The sequence below is a fragment of the Corticium candelabrum genome, chromosome 17 (genome assembly GCF_963422355.1).
Source record: "Corticium candelabrum chromosome 17, ooCorCand1.1, whole genome shotgun sequence".
NCBI lineage: Eukaryota > Metazoa > Porifera > Homoscleromorpha > Homosclerophorida > Plakinidae > Corticium > Corticium candelabrum.
Window position 1 is genome coordinate 2,290,616 of NC_085101.1, and position 27,501 is coordinate 2,318,116.

At 40.8% G+C, this 27,501-nt stretch overlaps 2 protein-coding genes across 4 annotated transcripts; one reads left to right on the forward strand and one right to left on the reverse strand.

Annotated features, from left to right (window-relative positions):
- The first annotated feature begins 7,161 nt into the window (after nt 1-7,161).
- On the forward strand, nt 7,162-17,139 carry LOC134192978 (uncharacterized). 3 transcript variants are annotated; one of them, XR_009971995.1, is made up of 7 exons: nt 7,162-10,407; nt 10,462-10,591; nt 11,885-11,982; nt 12,049-12,220; nt 12,304-12,479; nt 16,918-16,984; nt 17,048-17,139. XR_009971995.1 is itself a non-coding variant. In XM_062661738.1 (4 exons), exons 1-4 carry the CDS (start codon nt 16,118-16,120, stop codon nt 17,074-17,076), a joined length of 456 nt encoding a protein of 151 aa, XP_062517722.1. In that variant the 5' UTR covers nt 15,504-16,117; the 3' UTR covers nt 17,077-17,139. The 3 variants fall into 3 exon arrangements, 1 of the variants encoding a protein (XP_062517722.1); XR_009971996.1 differs by having other exon boundaries at nt 12,053-12,220; XM_062661738.1 differs by lacking the exons at nt 7,162-10,407; nt 10,462-10,591; nt 11,885-11,982; nt 12,049-12,220; nt 12,304-12,479 and adding exons at nt 15,504-16,384; nt 16,518-16,610.
- Nucleotides 12,495-15,309, reverse strand: LOC134192977 (uncharacterized). The gene has a single exon (XM_062661737.1). The coding sequence runs from the start codon at nt 15,164-15,166 to the stop codon at nt 13,544-13,546; it is 1,623 nt and encodes a 540-aa protein (XP_062517721.1). The 5' UTR covers nt 15,167-15,309; the 3' UTR covers nt 12,495-13,543.
- Nucleotides 17,140-27,501: the final 10,362 nt, after the last annotated feature.

Sequence of the window (27,501 nt, forward strand, 5' to 3'; positions counted from 1 at the left end):
TTAGAAGAGATGGTCGACATAATTGGTTGAAGAGTCCTTCTAGATGGCAATGGATGCTGCTGATTCAAATGTAGGCTCTATTCAACAAATGCACAAGCAAATCAAAGTTCTTAATGGTTGACGATGTCCAAAGCGTGCCTCTCATGCTACCTCTTGAAAGAGCGGTGAGCTGGTTTTTAACAAAAATGCTAAACTTTCCTTTATTTTCAAATTTCTGATTCAAAATTACTCTCTTCTAGTACAGCTTGAACCATCTCTCTCCTCCGTTCTCTTAATTATTTTGCACCAGGATACATGGCCCGTCCTTTGTACGGGCAAAATACTGTAGTTTTCTGACGGAAGAGACGCATGCTGAGCGTGTTGACACGTCACGTGCAATCTATTTTGGGAGGTCCCGGATGTGCTGAATGAATTCGAATCTTGCTCTTCTCCCTTCTTTCGGTAGAAATCGACACACTCTCCTTGTAGCGCTTAGTGAAGAAACCCTGTAGGTTGGATTCGGTCCAAATGCAATCAGAATTTGGAAAGATCCGATCAGTGTATATAACTGGACACAAAATGGCGCCCATAATTTCACGTGACCAAATCGTCATGTCGCAACTCTCTCTGCATGGCCCGAAACTAAAACGTCAGAAAATTTCTCCTGATATTTACAGTACATATAACAAAAGCGACCTAAAAACAGTGTACACTGGTTTTGCTACTAGATCAGATATATGTATATCAATGATTGTACATATACGTAAGTGGAGATGCTCAAGAAGGCTGTTGATACTCTCACATTGTATAATTGCATAACATTACTGCTTGTGTACTCAGAAGCTACAAGGATTAAGCACTACACATACACAACTACCAACACAAAAGTGGGACGTTGCAAAGGCTAGATTGCATGCACATAAACACCAATCAATTAGGGACTACGAACAAAAACAGAACACAACGTCAAGTGATTGCCTGATTAGTCAACAAAGACAGCCAAAACGTCTGCTTCTCCTACATCACCTGTAGTAGCAAGGAAGTACGCACAAAAGTTGAACAGTTGTAATTCGCAATGACATGGATGACATCCATACCCGTTGCCCAGGTTGTAGCAGCTGTAGCACGACTGTATTTGATTTTAACATCAGTGACAAGATCCCAAGAACAACCAGCTGGATGACCAGGAGAGTAAAAGACGAGCCAGCCTTCGTCATTATCACAGCCACCGTAGTGTGCATTGATGAACCAATAACGAGTCTTATCTCCTTTGATTGAAAAGAAGTTGGTGGAATTTGTTTTCAAATCAGTGTACGGTGAGAAAGCAAGTCGTTCTTGGCTAAACCAATCAGTCTTGCTGCTCAAGTGGCCATCAAAAACCAGTCGAAGCACTTCAACTTCTGCTGTGTACAACACAACAACAACCTACACATTACACAACAAAAATAGTATGACTAGTATCATGATTCTATTGATTAAATGCATTGTTACTAAGTTTTTATTAACCTCTTTGGGTCTATAGACTCTCCATATGTCAACGATTCTGTTCTTATAATGACCTTTGAAAACGCTGCTTGTGTTCAAAGCGTCCTCTTGCGTCTCATTGGCAACTCCTTCATTAATCCACAGATCTGTTAGGTTTCCTAGAACTCCACTGACTACCTTATAAACCATTGTGTAGCCTACAAAACCATCCAACAGGTACACTTAACTGTATTATAGTGACATTGCCTTAAAGAAAATTTATCATTAATTAAAATAAATGTATTTGTTAGAGTTGTTGATATTAACATGCATATATATATATATATATATATATATATATATATATATATATATATATAGCTGATACACATGAAGACGAACAGTTGCTGTTTGATTAAATAAACTACTCACCTCCATTAGACATATCACAATAGACAGGAAAAGAGTTTTCAGAACCTACAAATCAAATCATTTCTCAATGTATTATTTAATGACTCCATCGATTGTTGACAATTTTACCGGTGGGTTTGATGTAGTAAATACCATCGTTTACATCCCGTATGTCACGGCAAGAACGTGCCGGTAATACAGCCTGACAAGACAACAATGCGCTTAATTACATAATTATATCATATAGTTACGGCGTACATTGAATCTACTAATAAAATGTTATATTTCCTTGTTTACGATTATGATTAAAACTAATATTCAAGGCAGTCAATTTGGTTAAACCTCTGCCTATACCATACTTGTTGTTTGTTCCACTAATTGACTAGAATAATCATATTTCTCAAATGTTTACATAAAATAGACCATTCATGTAACTTTCTGCAATTTTAATTGTTTATTGAATTTCCTGTTAGACGTTTACAGAACAGGAGAACGCGGGCAATGAATCAAATCTAAAGTAGAAAAATACTAAATTTTGTAGTCTAGACCGTTTACACATAGCCTGAAAACACACGTGCAGTGCAGAGTTACTGCACATCAAGTATACAAATCTAGATATATTATAGATATATACATGCAAAGTACAAGTCATTACGCTAGGTACACATTACTAGTGATTGCAGTTGTGTGTGTGTGTGTGTGTGTGGTATGTGTGTGCGTGGGCGTGTGTGTGTGTGTGAGTGTGCGTGTAATGTGTGTAGTGTGTGTGTGGTGTGTGTGTGTGTGTGTGTGTGTGTGTGTGTGTGTGTGTGTGTGTGTGCGTGTGCATGTGTGGTGTGGTGTGGTGTGGTGTGTGTGTGTGTGTGTGTGTGTGTGTGTGCGTGTGCATGTGTGTGTGTGTGTGTGTGTGTGTGTGTGTGTGTGTGTGTGTGTGTGTGAGTGTGTTATGATAACAACCTCAAACCAGTGTCGTAAACGATAATCATTTATGTGTCTAGCCGCATAATAAACGCGAGGCCTATACCGTACCTCAACGTGAGACCTACTGTACCTCAAGCTGTTGATCACGCTGACGTCCGTTCTCCAGCAGTTCTTCGATCTTTGCATCGTATGAGCGTTGGATTTTCTGTAAAACGCGAGTTGTAGATCAAAGTGAGGCGCATGAACAAGAATGGCAGTGAACAGGCAAGATCCTGATTAGCTTGCATGTCTATCAAGAAACGTACCCCTACTTCTCCTTGTAAGTATTGCACTGCAGTTGTGCACTAAGAGAACAGAGCAGAAAATAATTATTAAAAACAATTGGCCCACGACAGACAACGTTTACCGATTCCACCAGTCTGCCTGCCAAGCATTGGTCAGATACCATTCCAGAAATGCTTTCAAACTATAGAACAGAGAAATAGAAACTACTGCAGCCGTGGTAAGCCTTCTACAGGGTAAAGAATAGATTCTCTAGCTGCTCTAGCTAGGAAGCTAGAATGCTAGCAGACAGTACAAAGATGGGAATGCATGCCGGGGTTAGATGGACACACATACAGCAGGACACACTTACCCCAGAGACAAAAAGAATGCCGTAGAGAAAGACTGTCTTCATAATCGACGCTGTTGGACTCAGAACACGTAAAGTAGTAATGGCAAAGACGTCTAGGAGAGCGTAAGTTATGTAGATAGGTCTGTAAATCGATCTCATGAGCCGAGGATTTGCGTAGGCGTATAGCCAGTGTAAACACAACTCGGACGCACTTGAATAGGTGGTAGGGGGTGGTTGGCATACAAGTAATTGATTATAACAGACAGTAGTCTTTTGACAGCGCGAGGAGCGGAAACAGACGTCCGAGTGCCGAATTAGCTAGTGACTTACTAGTACCTAGTAAGTTAAGAAGTCATTGCACTGTCAACTTAAAAATTGCTTTGGTAGACAAGATTGAGGTAGCGAGTTGCAACTGTTGGTAGCTTAGTGTTGTGTTTGTTGTGTTTAGCTGGAGACCGCAGTATCATATCTCCGATTTTGTGGTGTTTGCTAAGTGTAGCTAAATCCTTTGTAGTATAGAATTGCCTAGTAATTGAATAAATGGTTAGTGTTGATTACTAGTGTGAAGTGAGTGACCTACGTGTTGTATCGCTGATCTAACATCTGCAATGGACCAATGAGCGCACCTAAAGGTCACGTAATATCTGTTGCGGATTTTGTAAGTATTACGGCGTGCCCGTTCAATTCAAATGTGCACGAGCGATCGATGCTCAGTTTACAAATATCGACTACGATCGTGCAGTGCATTATACAAAATAATTAGATTTGAGGGTACACACGTTGAACATATTCTAGAAACAAAATATGGTCAATGTAGTTAATGATAGCTAGTTATCATAATACATAGATATGTATATATACTTAGTGGAGATATGTACTTGTATTTCCTTTTTCCTTTTTACGTATTGTAGTGGATGCATGATAGTGGTGTATATGTAGTTTGTCCGTGTGTAGTCGATGTCTGCCCCTAAGTGGGAACTGTACCTTGTTTGGGTGCAAGAGAAAATATATTATTATTAAATAGAAGAGTGGACAGTTTCAACATGACGGCTGTTCAGTTACGAGAACAAATAATCCCTGTCTGAGCAGGGCGTAACGTGACCTCTGGAAATGGGGGGACTCAACTTCGCAACGCTACGAAACACGCCTACTTTGATGGCCACGCCCACGTTTATTGACACGCTCACCTTTTGATTTCTAATTGACTGAACAGTAGAATCAGTGGCAGATCCAGACTGGAAAAATATGGTGAATATACTTTATACAGCTTTCGTTCTCACAAGGGGCGTCGCGTAATAGGGGCCAGTGGGGCTGAAGCCCCACCACTTTTCGGGGGCGTTTTCAAAATTTTTAATATCAATGATCGAAGCCGAAGTCTCAGTAGCGCGTCAACCCCACCACTTTTTGCACCCACGCGACGCCGCTGGTCCTCACACGTATTTACAGTCCACGATGTTTATGACCACGCCTAGAAATGATGGCTATAACCCGGTCTAGCCCATGCCACGATACTGTAAGATACGCAGACTGTAAAATACAATTTCAGCATGGGTGTAATCTCAGCACGCTACACCAGTCCAACCCATGCCACGATAAGCGCCTGAACTCTGTATTTTGCTACTGCAGGTGGTGTAGAAGAAGCAAAAGTATTATTGACTAGTCACATGACGCTAAATATAGGGTTTGTTTTGTACGTTGCGGCCGCAACTTGTTCGTACGTTTCTTCGTCCTAGATCATAAGTTTGTTTCATTGATATCTTTGTTCGTAGATAACAAGATGTTTCAAACTGACGTTTCCAAGCTAGTTACGTCATCCAAATTAGTACCGATAAATGTTGTTGAAGTTGAACAGTGTTCCTCTGCAATTTCAGCAAATAGTTCTAAATATGAATATAAACATATGATATTGAGTATTTTCTAAAAATGCAAACAATTTTTGTAGTTGACTTTTTATACGTATCCATTAGTAATATATTTACAATTACATGCAAAGCGAACAACTTTAGCTACCACGCAAACCTGCAACATAAAGTCAGTCAAAACAAGGGTTCTAACAGACTACAATGTTTTAGACGCATAATAGCAACCAGGGGCATAGCATGACCTTTAGAAACGGAAGGCTAAACTTAACGATATTACGGGACATGCCCACGTTTATGGACACGCCTACTTTATTGACTTCCTAATGACTGATTCTGTAGAATCAATGGCGGATCCAGACTGGACAAAGGGTGGTGTATATACTATACACAGCTTTGCTCCTCACACGTACGTAATTACAGTCCACGATTTTTATGACCATGCCTACAAATGATAGCCCGCGGTGTAGCCAACGCCACTCGCTACGCCACCGTAACGACGGGGATACTGGTAGCTTTCATTAATTCACAAAAATTAGAAACGCAGGCCACGTGGGTCGTAGACGAATAATATATTATATATATTATATCTAACATATAAAGCTCAAATTGTGTGTGTGTGTGTGTGTGTGTGTGTGTGTGTGTGTGTGTGTGTGTGTGTGTGTGTGTGTGTACGCGTTTGGCGGTCACGTCTTTTGTCCGTTCGCAACCGAAATCGGCGCGCACACTCGACACGAATCCAACCTACAGGTTTTCTTCACTAAGCACTACACGGAATCTGTCGATTTCTATCAAAACAAGTGCAAAGAGCAAGATTCGAATTCATTCAGCACATCCGGGACCTCGCAACTAAGATTCACGTCACAGACCTATCTTTACACTACAGTATCTTGCCCGTACGAAGGACGGGCCATGGATCCTAGTTGAAAATATAAGCGTTACACTTTTCTATACGTGATTGCATCTGTGAAACGTCACAAACTCTCTCACCTATCTGTGATATTTATATAATTTTTATTAAATAATTGGTTAAGTGTTATTGTCACTCATTACATTTAAATACTGCAGTCAAAAGAATTGTTCTAAACGACTTCGTCACCATTTTCTCGATTATGACGCGGGAGGAAAGGTCTGACCAAAATTTTTGCTATTTTTGGGGTTAAAGTTTTCTCCGCGATAATAAACACGACGCGAAAATTTATGAAGGCGTGGCCCATTCCTCACGTGACATCCCCGTGCAAAGTCTCGTATAAGGGATACTGTTCACTAGTATCAAACTTTATACTAATAGTACTGTATACTGTAGAAGAACTACTGTATTAGCTAGTAACACAACACAATGGAATCAAACTGCACTGCTGTTAGTACTCTACTCAAACTACTGAATCAAGATAATGTCTGCACCCTTCATAGTCCCATTTGCTAAGCCATTTCCATTGAGAGAAAAATCAAGAAACTCTGCCATGTGCAGAATACCAACGTCATCTAATGAAGCTACAGCTATGGAGGCAACAAGCTTCATACCACTGCCATGATGAGAGTGGCTGTCAAACACAGCAAGACACAACTTGCGAGGATCGAATGCAATTGCGACTGAAAAGTGACTTGGCATTACAAGTACACCGGTATGGACTGTGCTGCTCCAACAGCTCTGTCTCTGATAGTCAGCAGATCCTGTTTGAACTGGTCGTAATCCCATACGCCAAAATTTCCTCCTCTGGCAATTGTCACGTTCATATCCGAACAGGCACTCTCTATCGCACCGTAAACGGACAAAAAGCCTCTGCACCCAGCACTATCATAACACTTGTTGCCTTCTTCAATACATGCAACGAAAGCTCTGATGGTCTGTTGTGATGGCTCTACAGTACCACTGTCGGGTACGTGCACACAATCTAGCATAATCTAGGTAGCTACACAAATAGATATAACCGTGCAAGCATTGCTGCCATTTCGCCCATTCAACCTTGACTGGCAGAATTGTGATGGTAATACATAAGAAATAACTGACTTGAAGTATTCTACAATCAATGCAACAGAGGCATCGATATCATTGCAAAGGTCATCTGTACACTGGTCACAGAACTTTACTTTCTTGGACTGCGAAGGAGTAGTAACAGACACCGAGTGTTTTGCTGAAGCAATACAAGGAAGGGACAAGGGATGCATAGACCAGTCTGAGAAACCCACTTCTGATGAGCCTAGGACGCTAAGATATTGCCTTATAAGCGTGTACAATCCAGCTAGCATGCAAATTCTTAATAGATGACAATCTGAGGTCTACAGTAATGTCGCACATAGAAGTACCCCTGTCTAGCTGTTGTCTGATCTGATCGCCATATCAGTTTTGAAATAACTGCCGTAAGTCTTCTTTAAATGACTTATTGACTGCAAGTTGTCTGTGTAGCACACTGGCACATACAACACAGAAATGTACCTTGCATCTAGGAATTTTTGTACAGCGTCTGTTCGATGGGCTTTAAAAACATCAACAATCAATAAGCCATGGTACTTCTCGGGCAGTCCTAATTCCTGTCTTTTCAGGACAAAGTATGGGTCGACCACTTTCTCTAGGTATTCTAAAATGGTGCTTTCTGTTGACCAATGGGAAGCAGTATGAGTTATGTTCCAAGAATCAGGAAAGTCATATCTGGCAAGACAACAATCAGTGGTACCTTGGTAAATCACTTGACTGGGTAGGGTTTCACATAACATGTTGACTGCAAGCAATACCGCAATTTCTCGTTTATCATCCAAACCTGCAATAGCAACCTGACAGGACCCTTTCTTTTCCATAGTCCAGTTACCAGAAGGGACCATGCGGACTCCAGTTTAGTCCCAGTTCACAACCATACCTGCTGGGATTTGATGCTTACTCACTACATCTAGAAACTTAAAAACAAAATTTTGTTTTATCTCAGGAAGGTCACCAGATTTCTCTTTGGCAGCATTGGTTAACTTCCGTTTGGTAAAACCCATCCTGTCTAGCATACAACGAGCCCAGTTCTTCGTTGGAATAAAAGAACCTCCAAACTCACTCAGCATGTCCTTCCTTTCGTGGGCGATGATCCCACGAGCAGCTGCTATCACTATGGGTACACTGACCACACCGCCTGCTTCTCGAAGATTCAAAATGTAATTCCGTATCATATGATCCAATGTATCACCAATCAACAATGAACGTCCACGTTTCCGTCTTGGAAGAGAGACAAGTGGAACTTCACATGATTGTTGCTTAATCTTCTGGAGATATTTTTTCTGCATCGAAAGAACCGTACTTTTGTTCACTGGATGGCTCAGTACACTACTGAAGTGTCTGGCTTCTCGTGCAACTCCATGATTGCTTGCATAACGAGCGATGCTCAATCGTTCCGAGGCACTGTACACGTTTTACTCACTCTCTCTTTTCGCTTGCGGTCAGCCCTCGTAGAGAAACCTTCTTGAAGCGACACACAATCATTTGCAGCCTTTACTGTCGTAGAAGGTAGACCGAGAACGTCAGTGGGTTGCGGAAGACACGGTCTTCTCTCTACATCCCCGCTTTACGTAACCAATTCATGAGCGTCATAGGTGGACCACGTGATGCATAGAACCACGTGACATGCATCAAACCGCGAAAATTTTAATCCACGAAATGGTCTCTGATAAAAAAATCTGAAAATATAAACACGCGAAAATTTCCACGTTTATAGTATGTGGAATCCTTGTAAAAAAAGGTGTACATTAGTTAGTTAACAAAACTGAGTTTCTGTTAACAATGCATAAATGCTGCACCTTTGCTGTTTTCAGTATGCCAATATAAGTACCGTATTTGGCTGTCTTTTTCGTGTTTCATATATTAATTATTACGGAGTTCCAAGGCTTCGATCGTCCAGATCGGGGCTGATCGCTACAAATGCGATGAATGCAATTCTAAGAAACCTCACGCCCTAAAGAATTGAGGTTTACTGAACTCACTGAATTAAATATACATCACTGGGCGCTATATGAGGCTGCATGCAGCCCCAGAGCAGCACCAACGTTGCACAGTTTGGCTACTCTAGTACACCCATTACTAATACTTACTATCACGCGCAGTATAGATATCGGAACTTTAATTAACTATGTCAAATCGAAGAGCAACTGTGTCCTAGATTGGCCAAGCACAGCTATCAGTAGGTCTGGTCCTGAAACGCAGACTGCGGCTGCAGGGCCTGGGGCAATGAGGTTGCTTTAACTAAGTTAATTAATTGTATTCGAAAAACAATCACAACTTTACAGCCTTCGGGCGCCACTAATAAACTCAGTTAAGGTAAGATGGGAATAATATTATGTGGTGTCTAGTAATTTTTTATTTTCGTTTATTAGGTTATCTATGCCTTTCTTACAAATAACCCCAAGAAGTCATAAGTCATAACTTGATATCTATCAATAAAAATGTTTTACTGCAATTAATGTGACTTAGCATTGTGTACACAGTTTACCGTTAATTAAAGTTTTCTTAATTAAAATTGTCATAATATACTAAAGTACAGTAATCAATTGTAACTGTTTGATGGTGTTAATGTTTTAAGTTACCTGACTAACACGCCTCGGCAATCACTCAGCGATAGCCTCTTCACTTTACTCAATAAACGTACACTGGACAGATTTTTATATTTGCGCCATATTTACCTTGGTTAAATTTAAGGTAAATATATTGTTCTATATTTACGTAGTATTTAACCTGAAAAAATATAGGTCAAATGTGTTACGCATTTACTACACATTTGCCAAGTATTTAGACTACTAGTAAATGTATTATACATTTACTTCACAAATTTACGCCATATTCGACCACTAGTAAATGTAATAGATATTTAGAACATATTTACTAGGAGTAAACTTCATGTGTATCTTACTGTCACGTGATTTACGTCAAGTATATTATATAATTAAGTATTGCTGAAACTTGGGAGACGGTCTGGAACTTCGAGGCTTGTAAAAATACATAATTTATTTTAACGTCACTTGTTCTGGAAGTTCGAGGCCACGAATTCGGGCGCGCAGGAGGGCCTGGGTACGAGGCTACGTGTTCGTAGCCTCGTACAAACGAGCCATATTGCAACTGTATGTAGGTCACGCCCTCGGCGACTGAATACATAAATGTTTCGCAGAGCCAATCCAAAGTTGGAAGACAAAGTATTTGCACATGTCGAGTTGTGTTGTACGTGTAATAGCCCAGTTTCTTCCTAGTTATGGTGGTGATTTTGGCCAAAAACAAGACCTGACTCTGTGGCATGGGCGGTGTCTTTCACACGAGAACATCGAGAACTCGTTTGAACATCGTTGGACCAGCGCGAAACTCAGCGAAAGTATAGTTCAGGTACAGTCTAACGCTTTTGATGTTTCGAAACCTATGTAGTTGTTGATCAATGCGCGGTTCTTCTGCGCAATCGTTTGTGCGTCAAATCCGGCATAGAAGATAGATGCCGATTGTTCACGAAACTGGTCATACTAGTGCTATATGTGTTATTAAATGTATTACAATACGTTTTACAATTTTTTCACTTTGCGAATTCGGAGTATACTGGTAATGCTCCGGAAGTTAAGGTCAATACGGGGTTAATTAATGCATTCATTACATTACTCATTTTACTGCAATGACTTGTACCAATTAGAGCAAGCTTGTGTACTTTGTATTCAGATTGATCAGAATTTTTTCTACTGTAATTTTCTTAGTTTGTATGTAGAATGTGGTAGACGTACCTAATGGTGTCTTTCTGGAAAATGAGTTATTTTCAAAAGTAGCTCAATGAGATATTTATCTTCTTGCACAAATTGTGTTTAAGTAGGAATGATCAGGACTACATGCACAGACATTCAAACCAATTGCAAGAAAACAACTATGGATCAGATTCAGTATCTATCCGTATGCAAAGTATGTCTACCAGGATTCTCACACATTCCAGCTTCTTCATCACTCAGATCCAAAAAGTTATTACAAAAGTAATATGGTGGCCATGCAGTCCCAGCTCTCAACAGCATTGCTGCAATGCCATTCACAGTATATAGGAAGGTGTAAATATTAATTCCATTTGGTTGAAAGACAATATTTCTGATTAACAAAATGAGATTTGTTCCTTAATTAATTAATTTTTCCACGTATGAAATAGATTATCTGGCCTAGAGCAACAAAATGAAATAACAGATAATAGATCATTGTATCAATTCACATGTACGCTTGTATATAGCTTCTCAATCAAATTCTTTGGCATGTACCATTCAACACTGTTAGTGTTTGCATACAGAAAGCCAAAATTATCTCTTTCTTGTAAACAAAGTATGACCAATTGCAGTTACCATATTATTTATTAATTACTGATTTGTTTAGTGTCGTAATCTAGAGTTACATTAAAACTGACCTAAATCATCTAAAATATTTTCCATTTTCTTGCAACTGCTGTCAGAAACAACTGTATAAAGGGAATGACGGAAATAAAATGGCTAAGTTTTTCTTGCTTTTAATTTTAAAGATTATCGTACATAGAGCTCGAGCAATAATATCCTTAACTTCAATCCCAATTCTCATTTGATTTTGCCATTTTCGTATTGTTTTATGGACTACTCCAGAGCCATATACGGCTCCGGACTACTCTTACCGGCGTTTTGCAATTAGGCTGCAGCTACCATTAGACATCCCGGATGTGGAAGTCTGGGTGTGAAGGTCTGCTAGGGTGATCAACTAGATAGCCAATTGGCAAACGGTTTCAACTGGTGAGAATTGCTTATTTCTACGTGCGTTTCGTCCCTCTACAGTATAATGGTTTGTTATCGTTCCAGCTAGACTACTCATGATCACGATCTGGTCGATCGGAGCTATAGATATAGAGTTATCTCTATGCAGACTCTGTAGTAGGTTATGGCAATGTCTCAGGAAGTAAGAATGAAATGAAGTCAACAGCTGTAATCAAGTGGACTGCGATGAGTATAACTTAAAAGAACAGTATTAGAGGTACACGAGCACGGCTACTCGATGTACATAGTAGATCATGTCATACACAGAATTTGCACTAACTTTGCAATTGCTGTCTGTAGACATTCAAAGTATTGATACTGGATCAGAGTGAGGTTTTATGATGGGACGATACGCAGACGTTATGCTTTGTGGAGTATGAAACCGCAGTGATGCATTGATGGCTTACTGGATCGAGTCCTATGAGGATTACTATTTGTCCAAGTGCTTATTTGCGAGTACACCTTGGGTTATATAGGTAACAAGATCTAATGTTTCATTTATATATATATCATTATGAATTTTTATTACATTGTATAATCTCTTTCAACAGTCTTATTAATTCTTAACACAGCATTAATGTTATTGCCTATGATCTGGTTTGTGTTTGAACAAAGCATATGAACACGTAATTAAAACAACAATCTACGACTATGTGGTAGAACAAAAAGTACAGTATCCCCATTGGAGGTTTCTTTGGCAGGTGTAAATAGAGATATTATGCGTTGAACGGGCATGAACGTAGAAAGACCAAGAATAACGTGACTGTGAGCGCACCAAATTTCAACACCAACAAACTTATTTTTATTGGGATGAGGCTGAAACCATGAAATTTTGGCTATTAAATGCTCTTCCCATTGTCCATTTCGATAAATGCTGTGTTCTAGAAAATGATCAATTCTGCCTGGCCATTGTGTTTCCAGTTGTACTTCGCCTGTTGGCCCAGTCCATTTGGCAGTGATATAACTCGAACGGTCGAGTGGGGAAATTGCTGATCCAATCTTTACTCCTGCTATTTCAACAGACTTCACAATTGTGTACACCTCAGGAATGACACAGTTTGGTGATATTGGACCTAGCAATTTAGCGTACATATTTTTTTTATAAACTGCAGTTCTGAGGGTGAGAATGCAGAAGTTGTATATGTTGACCTTCTTAGGTAGTTTTTGCTTGTTTTTGACCAAATGGATATGTCTGTTTGTGGATTCTGCACATAGGAGGTTTGGAGATCTAATAGACTGATAAGTGAAGATGACTCTATTTGTGCAATGGCATTGGATCCAACATCAGCACAGCTTTGATCTAAAAGCTCTCGCAACAATGGCAACATTTCTGCACGAAAATCCAGTGGAAAGTCAGAGTCACATACTGCAGTTGAGTAGAGAAACTTTCTCATTATTTGTATTTCGGCTGATTTATTGTTGGTTTTGTATGCTCCAAGGATGCCATTGAGTCTCCCAAACCTGAATAACCAAAAAGAATATGTCGGACCATAACTTATGATGGAATTGCAAAGGTGGTAGTGCAAATGCATGTTTGGTGTTAAAGGCTTTTGTACAGTCTGACAATATCTTGGCAAAACTCTTCAAGAAAATGTTGAATTTGTTCGATATCATTGATCGTGATTATTGTTGAGCATAGCAAGCGACAGGCATTGACAAACTTTAGCCAACAGTGATTGTGTTCCGCTGGAAGGATATCTCTCAATGCATATAGGGAATGAATGGTGGTCCAGGTTTTCCACTGGTCAGCAGTAAATCCAGAAAAACTTGATGCTATTTTTAAGGGAATTCGACCAATTGTTGAAGGAAGTTTAACTGCATCAACACGATGTTGTATTTTTTCAAAGTCTTGTTTTGAAATTAATGCGTTTTCATCACTCAGCCAAATATCTTTCAGCATTGTCTTGGCAGTTCCCAAAAACAAGTTATGCATTGGGTCTATTACCAGAAATTCAATGGGTTTATAGTAAGGTAGACGAAGTAGCTCAGTGTATCGTAGTCCTGATTGACTTTCTAGTGCTTCTTGTTCTTGTTTAGTTTTCGCATTCATAATTTCTTCCACTAATTGTCGATGTTCATCATCAGTTCGAAGTGGACAGGTGCCATGAGAATATGTATCTGGAGCAGATGATCCCAAGGTAGAAAAATTTTGCAAGCCCTTTTTGCATCCCAATCTAGCTGAATGGCTTAGAAATCCTCCTACTTTCCGGGAAGCAGGAATATCACATGCCACACAAAGTAAACCACAATAGTATCTATTGGAGAACCATGGAGATGAGAATGATCTGCAGCAAATACCAGTTTCCCACAATAGTTTCAGTTCATCAACCAATGGCTTCAAGTAGGTGTTAATTGTGAGAGAAGGCCCATTGGGACCAGGAATGAGTCCTACAAGAAAACTGTTATCTTTCTTGTAGCGTAATTGTCTTGGAAGATTCATCAGAGACAAGTAGATTGCACCAATAGTTGATGGAGTGTGCTTGTATGGTCGAAACCAGTCTACATTCACCATGAAAGCATAATTTCTAGGTGTGGAAAGAAAAGGACATCCATCAACTACCTGAAACTGTGACCAAACTCTCCCATCGTACAAATCTGCATAGTACCCTTGTGGAACATTTCGATGACGCCAGCTTTCACAGAGTTCTTCAAACTGAGGCCTCAAGAGATATTTCTTTAGAGTATTAGAGATGCTGTTATATGCATAGATTTTCTTTGGAACAAAGCGTTTTGTACCGTCTTTCAGAATGATGGTATCAAGCAATTCAGCAGAACAAGGCCATCTATGGTATTGCTGTGGACGATTGGGATATGCCACAAAAGTGCATTGCCGAGGAGCTCTTCTGTTACCAATAGTGATAAAGCACTCTTCCAAGTCATATAACGAATGACATCGTGGACACACAGTGTATTTAATAAACTTGTCACTGTGAAACTTCTGCCTTGCTAGTTGAACAGAGGTAGGAAGCAAATGTGATATCAAATTTGCTTGTGGCAAAACTCTTCTCAGCATGCCAAAGAACACAACAATGAATCTAAGAAGTTTGTTTATGGCAGAATCGGACACTCCAAATTGATGTTGCCATAACAGTAAGTACCAAAGTAACCATTCCACCATTGTTTTGAAAGGACCACTTGTTATTTCTTCTTCTACTCCATCCATCTGTTCAACTCCTGAACCATCATCTTTATCACTTCATAATAACTCAATATCAAAGTCATTTTCCTGTACATATAATAACTTCATATCACAGTCAAATTCATCAAATGTTCTAAAAATTTACTTCATGGTTGTCAGAAAAAGCGTCTGGATTGTCAGTTGTAAGTTGCTCATTAGTGTCAACTATCTCATCAGCTGTGTAGGTAACAGTCTCATCAGCTGTGTAGGTAACGGTCTCATCAGCTGTGTAGGTAACGGTCTCATCAGCTGTGTAGGTAACGGTCTCATCAGCTGTGTAGGTAACGGTCTCATCAGCTGTGTAGGTAACGGTCTCATCAGCTGTGTAGGTAACGGTCTCATCAGCTGTGTAGGTAACGGTCTCATCAGCTGTGTAGGTAACGGTCTCATCAGCTGGGTAGGTAACGGTCTCATCAGCTGTATAACACTCACACTCACTGGCTCTGTTATTCTCTTCAATATCTAAGTAAAAGTGATTAGTCGGTTTGCATACTTGCACAGGAAGTTAGAAATAATTAAGGACCTGTTATCTCGTTGTCAGATCTATGGGCTGATTGCTCAGAATCAGATTGACTTGAAGAATCCGTCTTAGCTAACGTCCAACGTTTTGTTGATTTGTTGTAATATTTTTCCTTGTGCTTTGTGAAAGTACGATAGGCAACAGATTCATTGCAGTGTGGACAGAACGTGTCTGCATTCATCTTCCGCAACTTCCGCAATAGGTAGAATGTCGTTGAACTCAACTAGGGCGCGAAATTCGTCAACTGTAGCAAAGCAATTTCTCTCATAGTCTATTCTAGATTGTTTTGTGTCACGCTCTCAACGTCTGTAGCTTAGCTCAGGAATTCTAAATTTCGACAAGAGATGGTTGGTCATGCAGCTAGAAATCCGTACATGCTAGAGCGTTTCTACTGATTGTGCCAGTCGTGCTGCGCGATGGTCGTAAAACTTATTTTACATTTTCAGAGTCGCTTTGCAGGATCGTTCACCAGTCGTGCAAGATTTTATAGAGGAGAAGCAAGCGCTGCTGCGCCGTCGGTGAACACGTCTTTATCAGTCCCTAGTGCCCAATTTAGATTGTCAGCTGATAGCAGATCGACTGTCGCGCCGTCGGTGCCACTCACAGAGGCGCAAAGCGAAGAGCTAGCCAAGCTTCTTCAGCAGTCTTTGGAGCAGCAGAAGCAACTGATAGAAATATTTCAAGTAAGCACGCCAAAAGCGTTGTATTAGTCTAACTACAGGGAAACCTCCGCGAACTGGCGTGTGTTGGCACGTGCATGCAGATTGGTATCATACGTGTGACAGTAGGTCCCGGTCCTATATGCAAGCTTTTTAGAAACAGCGAGCAGAGCAAGATCAGCCTACCAACCAAAGCAGTGTCAACCAAAGTGAAGCAAAGCGAAGTAGGCGCATTACATTGGAGGTTTCAGTAAGTTCATTTAATTGCTCTAATTGAGTTATCGACGAAATCAATAAATTAAACAGATTTCTAGCCTTGGATAGAGCTATATATATATATATATATATATATATATATATATATATATAGATTTGGGCTATATCTACTGGAATCGACTACTGTCTACAGCTAGCTGGTCAAATGCAGGTGTATCTAAATCTAATGCTACATAATGTTAATAATTAGCGGCTTATGACAACGATTTATGATGATTGTTGTTTGCGGAGTTATGTACACCTATGGAATTTGTTTGTAATTTATTAACTCTATCTGTTAGAGAGCTGTCCATCGAGTATTCAAGAGTTTAGTGGAGGAAGACGTACTGGATGGAACTTCAGACAATGGTATTGAAATGCCCCTATTTTCCTGCACTACTCTTTTTTACATATGGCTCGTATTAATTTTAGCTTTTCTTCTGATGAGAATAAAGTGTTGACAAACAAGATCGTGGAAAATGTCAGCAGTTTGAACCCCTCCTTTGACACTAGTGTGATACGAGGTATGCTGTATGTTTTAGTTTGTTGATATATATTGTATATAACTGTATACAAAATGTCTATTAGAACTTACTCTAAGCCTAGCTTAGAGTGATTAATTATGTCACTCAGGGGCTTAGCTATTACACTCTTACACTATCTTTCTGTTTATTTTACAGTATAAGATAAAATAATGGCAGGAATTTATTTTGGCGGATGGGCAGATTTTCAACAACCACCGGGGTATGTTGATGGCATCACCCATGTGGATCAGACATCATATGGCGATGTGATGGTACTTCACACGGATAAGGCCACAGATGGTAGGTAATCTCTGCTTGCCGTCTGTTGTGCCTATGAATGAGCTAGATGAGGCTATGGATGAAGCTGAACTATCACGTTCATGCAGGTCTTGTTCTTTGCAGTGACACAGCAGTTCTTCATCACTATGCAGTAGTTGGAGACCAGTAAGTTAGGGAAATGTGAGCCACGAACACATCTGTCGATCGCAAACTTCTCCATGACCACTTATGGTAAGACATATATCCGTTATCAAACATCGATGTCCAAATACCAAAATAAAGTTCACCAATATGCTTTTGTTCATCAATTTCTTAGCAAACCGCCAAACTAAATTCCTGCCAATGTTTCATCTTATACCTTATGTTACAACTCTAGAATACATATCAGTGGTGGATGCAGACTTTGACTAGAAGGGTGGCACAAAGATGTTTATAACTAATATGGCGTCCCCAAAAGATTCTCCTTGGCTAGGTTAGCCTAAATTGTTACATTTGTCAGCTGGGCTAGCATAGCATGTTCCACTTGTCATTTGATATCTCAGCCCAGCCAACAAGAAGTGCGTCAACAGTGTCAAATATGCCGTCGGAAGTGAGGTCACCGTTGACAATATGGGAACTGCAGGGAATGGGTTTCGATGACGCATGTGCACGATATATCAGGGGATCCAAGTTGCAGATGGACTCACGACTGCTACTCGTGGCTAGATCGATTGCAAGTGCAAGTGCTTGTATTGGAGATTTCCCGAAGACGGATGCAGCACCCTATCGAGAGAGGACGTGTAGGCTACCCAACAGTTGACCGTGCCGTATACTGTAAACGCAATCTTAATCAACTTTCACTTGCTACTGCTACTCAGTCAAATCTCTAACTCAATCAGAATCAATACCGCTTTTTATACTACCCTAGCTCAGTCAAACACAATACCGGTCCAATGACCAATCACAATCACAACTTGAGCCTTACCTAACTCTTCTCTTGCAATACGTAACGTCTCCTCAAGCCTCTCCCTCAACTCGAATAAGTATTGGTAGCTACTGTAGTCCTCACTTTCGGTGCATCATCCTCCATAGTCCAAAAGTGTCATAGGATTCTCATGGGTCCTTGATCTGTTCTCCCGTAAAGTAGTTCAAACGGAGAAAAACCTGTTGACTCCTGGGACACCTCCCTGTACGCGAAAAGCAGTGAGTTGACATACCTGTGCCACTGCCTTTGCTGCTCGCTACATAATCTTCTCAGCATCGTCTTGAGCGTCCCATTAAATTTCTCCACCAACCCATTGCACATTGGATGATACGGTGTTGTACTTAGTTGGCGTATACTCAGCAGTCTTGAGACCTCCTTCATGCATTCCGACACAAATTGCGTGCCCATGTCACTAAGGACTTCCTCAGGTACCCCAAGACGGCTGTACATATTCACCAGAGCCTCGGCAACTGTCTCGCTGCTCACCCTTTTCAGGGGTATAGCCTCAGGGTACCTCGTGGCATAGTCGACTAACGTCAGAATGTAGCGATGCCCCTCTTCACTGGGTGGGTGTATCGGACCAATTAAGTCGACTGTGACTCTCTTAAATGGCTGATCAACGAGAGGCATGTTCTGCAGAGGAGCCCTTGAAACCGATCTCTTCCGTATTGTTCTCTGACGAATGTCACAAGACCGAAAAAATCTTGACACATCAGCGTGTATGGCTGGCCAATAAAAGTTGTTGAGTATCCTGTCAACTGTCTTCCGGATGCCCAAGTGTCCCCCCATTGTTGAGTCGTGCGCAAGCTCCATCACCTGCTTTCGTAATTGCTCCGGTACCACCACCTGCCGAACTGGCTTGCCATTGTTGACATGGGGATGTTTGAACACTCGACACAGGACTCGATCTTTGACTTCGAACTTAACTTCTTGTAGACCCTCCTTCGTGATATCAATCTTCTTGTAATACTTCTGTAACGAGACATCCTCACCTTGCATTTCCACAATCTTGTCTCGGTTGATCTTGAGCCAACTTTCCACTGGTCGTACGTTGAGAGGGGTCGCAGCACCTACTTTTTTCGCACTGGATCTTGTTGTCACCATGTTTGCCATATGCCACTCAGGATCCGGGTCGATTGCTGCCCTTGTGCCTGAGACATTACCAACTATCACATCATACACAGCATCATGTGGGCATAGTGTCGAGACCTCTCCTGTCAAGTACGGTGATTCGGCGTGAACAGTGGCCATTGGTACTCTACAAACGGTATTGTCCACTATTTGCATCAATCCATAGCTCCCAGTATACTGGGTATCAAGAATAAACTTCTGCTTCACTATCACCCCACTGCACCCGGTATCTCTCAAAACAAGTATCCCCGAAGTACCAATCCTCCCTTCTGACACAGGCATACACTGACCATTCACTGACAATTTCTCACTCACAGCACTGCTTATCAGCGGAACCTTCTTACCATTTGCTAGAAGTAGGCATCCATCATCAGTTGATTCTTCCAGGTCACCCGTTGACACACCATGGGCTTCAGTAGCAGAGTCCAGGCGATCATTCTTTTGCACCACGCAGTTGGACTTGACAGTAGTATTTCCAGCCCTGGGATTGCTCCGGCAGTTCCTTGCCTCATGGCCTGCCATACCACACCTGAAACAGTTCCGCTTGGTTTTGTCTCTGCAGTCAATGGCTTTATGACCGTACCTGCCACAAACAAAGCACTGGATACCTGATGGCTTAACTGACTTTACCTCGCCTTCACGATGCGTGGCTGATCCACTGTCTAGAGTGACTTCTCCATTTGCGTGAAGTTGAGTCACATGAAGTTGTCTGTTGCGCGCTGTTAGAAATCGGTCCGCAGCTTTGGTCACCTCCTCCAAGCTCTTGAGTGGCTTCTCTCGCAGAAATGCAGCTAAGTCTTGCGGGCAAGCTTCAAGGAACTGCTCTCTTACAAACAAGTCACGCACCCGTGCCGGCGACGTGTCTTCGACTTCAGCCAGACTCATCCACTTCTTCACGTAGTTCATCAAACGCGCAATGAACTGTAACAGACTCTCGTCGATTACTTAGTACAGGTACCGTTACAAAGCCTAGACAATGGTGCGTGTATCGGACATGTTTCATTGTCTCTTTGTGCAGGCTACCAGAGAAAGCAGCGATTGTAACTCAAATTATGAGGGAGTGTCCACAATTAGGTACACCTACCCTACTTAATGTCTTTAGTCTTGGTACATCTTTGTTGTTGTATATCACAACTGTTCTCTATTTAGCAGTTGCAAAATTGCTTTAATTAATTAATCTGGCAAAATTTGTTTAATCGTCAGATTAGGATAAACCTATTTCATCAATTCAGTAAAAGATTGCAATTTCATTATAACAGGAAATCAACCTTTGTTGCATGACTAGTAATTGTTGTTAATTTCAATTACAATCCGTAATGCAAACAATGCATCACAAATATCTAATTTTAGGTTATTTCATACAAATTTTAAATTGTGTGGAATTAATTGACTACTTAATGTATGCCATTTTTTTTAAATTGTATTCAGTTATTCAATTTTATTTACCAGTGGTAAGTGCACATGGGCAGAGAAAATGTTGTAGAGCAAGGGTGGATGCTACTTCCATGATCTAGATCGGCCTCCCAGACCCGTGAACGTGTAGTGCCCATTGGATCCCCAGCCTTGATATGATTCAACACACACAATTTAAAGACTGTGTAACAACTACGTTTGGTCATTGAACAAATTTGCACACTTCTTGATTTCACTCACCTATAGACTGCAGGAGCAAAGTGCTATGTTTGTTTCTATACTTCAGTATGCTAAATGTTAATTGTAGTTTATGCAAACCTACACTCTGCAATTAACATTGCAGTCTAGTGTGCAATACTAAATTTGGTGTAGTAGCAACTGTGGTAAACAATTGTTAACTGCCGTGAATAGACGGGCAAATTAGATAGTAATATACGTAGGAACTAATTTAATTGTCTATGGGGAAGTACCTTAATTGAACGGAATTCTGGTAAAAGCAGAAAAAAATTTTGCTACTACTCTACTAAGGAGATTATCTGTCTGCTTGCCACCATTTTAGCTGATGTACTATGTCACAATCTACAGTTGTACAGTAATTCCAATTGACCTTGAAGCAGTGTCAGGATTTACCATTTTATTACAACTTTTACAACATGATGTGAACAATTAAACTTCAACATGGAGTCTTACATTAACAAAAGTTTAGATGATCTACACAACTTAATTGTGTAAATGTTTTAAACTAGCATGCAACTAGTTCAAAGAAAGCAACAGAAAAATGCAAATTTACTAGACTACTCCAAAGCCATTTTCCTGCATATCTAAAACAGCATTCATATTTGCCGTAAACTCTTCTTGGTTGGTAACTTGTCTTGGCAGCTCTAGAATCATAGCACATGTTGCTGTATTGGGAAACATGAATGTGCTGGAGACTGCGATTGTGTCTGGTTGATGAAATGCCATCACTGGAATCTCGCTGCAACCTGTGCAGAACTGCAGCAGTGTCCTCAGGTTTGTGCTTTCTAGAGAAACATCAGTGTCAAAAGAACATTTTTTGTAGTGCAATTTTTAATTAACAAGTATTTGTGTAATATGTGTAGAAAGCCTTGATTACCTGAATGGTGGACGTAGTGCACAAAATAGCCTTTTAATTTTGGCGGGAGTGTTAACTCGTAGGTCACTAGATTCAGGAACAGTCCACTTGTTAATGGCGTGCTTGCTGAAGCAGTAAGCAGAGGTCTAGCTTTGTCAGGATGCCATCTGCGACATAGAGTGGAGTGTCTTCCACCGGAGGCAACTGTCCAAAGTCTCTGACCAGTATCAAGGACAGACCATTGAAAAGCTCCGTAGCATGGTCAGGACGTGCCTGGCACAACCTCTGATGTATCATGCCTAACTGACGTTGACCAATCATTGGCATTCCTATAATTAGATAACGATATTGCTTTAATTGTTTCCTCAGATTTTGTAGTGCAGGACCATGCAATTCATTACTTGCAGTAAAGTCAACTGAGAGGCAGTTATAATAAAGAGTACAATGTTCTACCATTGACATTAAACGCTGCTTAGACCCCTGTCGGATCAGCGACACAACATGCACTTCTGAGTAGAGAACGGAAGCATCCAATAAGATACGACTTACCCGTACCAACCGTTTCACATATGACACATCGAAGTGGATCTGGCGACAGACCCTGGTTAAGTTTTTCGAATGACATTTGACTATGGCATATGCAACTCGCTGATTGCCTAGTAAGAAATCAGGATTATAGTGTCTCAGGTCAACATTCTGATCAGCTACACCGTGTTCAGATTTATTACGAGCAATAAATGTTATGGCTTCCTGGGCATCAGAAAAATTCACAGCAGATGCTGTCCAATCGGTATTACTATTAGAACCCTGTTCGTTCTTTGGAGATTCTGAAAAAGTCAGCATCTAACTGACATAATACCATTCAGTCTGCTACTGTGTGCCATCTATTATTGCAAGTACCATTTCATTGACATTACAGGGTGCTAGATTGTCACCATCGATTTCTATTTTGTCGCGATCTGTTGCCCTTTCAACGTCCTGGGCAAACAAATCCAATGAATCAGGTCGTCAGAACAATAGCCCTGCAATTCTTCCCACGAAGCAACTGGACTACCACCAAAATCAGCTGTCAACCATGGTTCTCCTCAGAATCGCTAAGGTTTATATTTTAATTACCAGTTGCCTATATTGAGCAGTAAATTTCATACTTTTCCAAATCATTTGGAAGTGCAGCCTGGAACGTAACGAATGACGGCCTTTTGTTGTGTTTGACAAGACATCAAAGCAGAGATTTTCAAATTCGTTACTTTTTGACCTGGTTACATAGTGGTCCATGGCACTTGAAATTGTGGCCTGTTTATCTTGTGCCACATCTACTTCCCATTGACCATCGACGTTTACACGTAAAACTGTTCTACTGCATAGGCTTTCTTTGGATGATCATTGTCCTTCGATCAAGTCCTCTACTATAACTTTGAAAGTCTTTTTTAGAGGTTCAGACATGCCTTTACTCTTGCTGGAATGCTTGGTCATGTATTAATTTAGACACCATTTCTGCATTGACACACACCTGCATGTCAACGTTAGCCCGCCATCCTGTCAATTGAGCCCATGGTTATGCCCATTAACTCGAGAATCATTTCGCCGCGCAATAAGCTCTGGCTGCTTGTCTTGTAGTTCGAAATGTGTTCTACTTGATAAGACTTTGGGAGACTTAAACCGGCACTGTAGTTTGTTCGCACTGCCATGATCATTGTCCCCTGCTAGCTATAGGGCAGAGGGCCTCTTACGTTTAGCATGTCGAAGACAGTAAGCCTTTGAGCATTTTGTATGCCTCTACATATTGGCTATTAGTTCAGCATAGTCCTGCTCTTCGTGGTCACATCTCTATGTCGTTTGTGACGCTTAAGGGTGCATTTCTGCTTGAGGCAGGTGACCCTCCCCCATTTCACTCAACGTGGGATTTCGTGTAGTTAGCAGGGCATCAGCAAAGTCATACACCTCCTGTTCAATGTCCTTTGCCCTTCTGTTTTGTTCGCTAGTGGCTTTGGCTTTGCCCGACTCAGATGCTCCCTGCATGCATGCCCACTCTGAACTTATCTTATTGGAATGTGGAGCATTGGCCAGCCGTGCCACACTATGCAAATGAGGACTCTCTCTGTGCTGATACTCACTGCGTGCCCAGCCTTCAAAGGGTTATTGATTGCATGGCCTTGTCAGAGTTATAAGAATTGGACGTATACGTGACGGTTTTGCACTTCAAATGTTGCCATCAGAGCTTTCTACAGTTTGTTAATTCTTTCTCGTGTTCACATTTCTCTTTTTAGCTGTTGGTCACAATTGAATGACGGCAACATCTCGAATTCGTGTCTCTAGCTGAGACTGTAATTCCTTATGACTTTTCTCAAATGGTTCTCTAAGGTTCAGTAAATAGTCATCATGCCGTGTTTTTGGTATCTAAGACTTTGTGATCTTATTTCCAATCTGCCAAGTCATATATAGGTTGATCTTTGTAATCTTTATCTGAATTAAAATCAGATTCAAGCATGTAAATATCGAAACGTACCAGCCCATGTGTGGATCTTGATACTCTCTCCTTACTATAGGCAAGGTGGCATTTCTGGTAAAGAAAATGATGCTTTTTATGTAGAACTAGATACGTGTACATGACCCATCCTTCGTACGGGCAGAGTACTGTAATGTTATGATGGAAGAAGACTCAGTTTGAGCATGTACAGACACGTCATCTGCAATTTTTGGTAGAAATTGACACACTCTTGTGTGGATTCAGTTGAAATGACTGGTGTGGGCGTCTGTTCGAATTAACTGGAATGTGCTAATTAGTTAATGTCCCATTTAAGACAAATAAAAACTTAACCGAGTGTCATATTCCTAGAAGTTTGCAGCGACTTTCCCGTTTAGGGATATATATATATATATCGGGGCAACAGAAACTTGAAAGTCACGTGCAGTTTCTTACTCACCCATAGGATACATGCAGTAGCTTGACATGCAGGCATGCATCACTGTAAGTGTTTGCTCTTCGTTTTCGATGTTTTCACACTCCCAATGTAGCGCTCGGTGCAGGAAACATGTAGGTTGGATTCAGTGCAAATGCAGTCACACGTCTCTTCAGTGAGTCTTCGTGGAGCAATTTCAACTGTCCCATTGGATGTTATCACTTCGAAGACGTTGCTGCCGTTGCAGGAAACAGGCTTATCGAATGTGGCAGGTATTAGGCGAGCGTACTCGGAAAAACCGAAGGTAGGCATATTTCTAGATACCCAGATATCCTACACAAAAATATCTTGTCGTTTTTGACGACGCCCGTAATAAACGACGCGCTCCCGTTCGAGGTCAGCTTAATTTGGTGGAGGTCCGATGAGCAAAGACGTAGAGGTCCACTTTAGTAATGGTCAGTGCTTATAGATTAGAAACGTGCTGAGTATATTTTAAAAATATCCCAGGAGGACCCACCTCCATTTGAAAGCGAATTACTTTGCAACGTCTTACGTACTCCTGGGATATTTTTAAAATATACTCAGCACATTTCCAACCTATAAGCACTGGTCACTACTAAAGTGGACCTCTACGTCTTTGGTCTGGACGTAGTTTGATGTTATCTGATGCGCGTGAGTAGAGGCGGATCCTCTTGGGATATTATAGAATATACTCAGCACGTTTCCAACCTACCTACGCACTGAACAATATTTCTTTTCGGAACTCTTAGCTTTTTGCTCTAGATGTAGTTTGATGTTTAAAATAAGCAAATCAACTACAGCTTGCTCAGATAACGCATTCTGATGGGACTGCTGGATAGTTATAGCATTGTGACGTAACAATGGCACTTGAACAGAAATGGATATTGAAAGTGGGCATTGCACTCTTAGTTATGAGATAACAAAGCTACCCTATGAGATTGAGTTCAAGTAACAGAACTTCCTTCAAATTGAGTCTATCAGGGGCAATGATGAACAGCATTATATCGTTCTACAATGCACCCCAAAAGGGGACCCGACTGAAAAAGCAGGAAGACGATGCCACCCTGCCCATGTTCTTACCCATGCCGAGTTGCGCCTGTACCCCAAATTTTAGCCTTGTAGGTGATCTGGTCTAGCTGTCTATCAAACTTACACACACACACACACACACACACACACACACACACACACACACACACACACACACACACACACACACACATACATACACACACGCACACACACATGCACACGCACGCACACACACATGCACACTCACGCACACACAGACACACAGACACACAGACACAGACACACAGACACACACACACACACACACACACACACACACACACACACACACACACACACACACACACACACACACACACACACACACACCTATATACAAACACTGTCAATTTTATATAGTAGTATAGATAGATGAATAACTACTCAACGAACTTCAGCTCTTTCCTGTAGAATGTTGGTCTGCATGCATGATTTGAGAGAGTGTATATGATCGAGACACTCGATCCTGTATGAAAAATGTGTTATGTGCATTTAATTTTCAAATAACAAGTTCTGTAAAATGTAGTCTTCTTGGGAGTAGAATAGAAAACTTTGCATCATATCCCAGTTGGGCTTTTTGTAAGCTCACTCTTAATTGGCTTCTCAGAAGGTTGACATGCAACTTATCAAGTTGAAGATCTAACTGAAGTTGTAGTTAAAAGCAACATTTCCTACCTTCCTATATTTGTGAAATCACATCCTCAAAGCAACTGTGCTGTACTTTCCCACAATTTGCGTGTGACATTCTGGTTTCTTTGGCATTCAGTGACTAGCTGCATGATGAGCCATGCTGCAGTAGTTGTCCTAGCTAGCTACAATGTAGCTGTCAATAGATGGATGTAGTTAAATAGCGATAGTCTTCTCTACTTGTTGCCTTAAAATGGGACGTGTATATGAACCTGACATCATAAGAACTTATAGGATTAGGTATATTTAGTTTTATCAATAGCTGTTCCTGCATGTTAATTACTGCCCTACTCTGAAAAATAAAAAATAGGCTTAGTTAAGATCTACTAACACTATTAATGTCTTCTATCCCTTTGCATGTCTCCCATTCAATTTCTTCCATGCATCTCTTGTGTAATTGTAGTACTCTTTGTTAATGGTATATATTGCCAGCGTGCGTTCTTAGAAACATGCACATGCATCCCATCACAATTGAAAGAGTGTAGTCCTGTATCAAATAAGCATCTTATTGTTATCTTATTATTTGTTGTATGTAGAGTCTGCAAGAACATATTTCAGGTCCCAGTGAAAACGAGAGAATAGAAAAAACCATAGCAAGGAAGATCTAGAGAAAGCTAGGAGACGGCAGAGGTTGCACAATGTAAGTCGATATTCTTTTTTAGATTAATTGCATGAGGCATTGTTAACATAAAATGTTTAGAAACTTCATCGCAGAAAATCTGCATTGGAAGCATCAACAACCTATAGAGAGGAAGACAAGAAGGAAGTCCTGGAAGCTCTAGAACTGGAGCTAATGAGCTCGG

What these genes read in the sequence shown, in the direction of transcription:
- LOC134192977 (XM_062661737.1), bottom strand. Translation starts at nt 15,166, where the DNA reads ATGGATGGAGTAGAAGAAGAAATAACAAGTGGTCCTTTCAAAACAATG.
- LOC134192978 (XM_062661738.1), top strand. Translation starts at nt 16,118, where the DNA reads ATGGTCGTAAAACTTATTTTACATTTTCAGAGTCGCTTTGCAGGATCG. An exon ending in AACTGATAGAAATATTTCAA is followed by an intron (nt 16,385 to 16,517) that starts GTAAGCACGCCA and finishes CAAGCTTTTTAG; the next exon opens with AAACAGCGAGCAGAGCAAGA. An exon ending in GCATTACATTGGAGGTTTCA is followed by an intron (nt 16,611 to 16,917) that starts GTAAGTTCATTT and finishes TCTATCTGTTAG; the next exon opens with AGAGCTGTCCATCGAGTATT.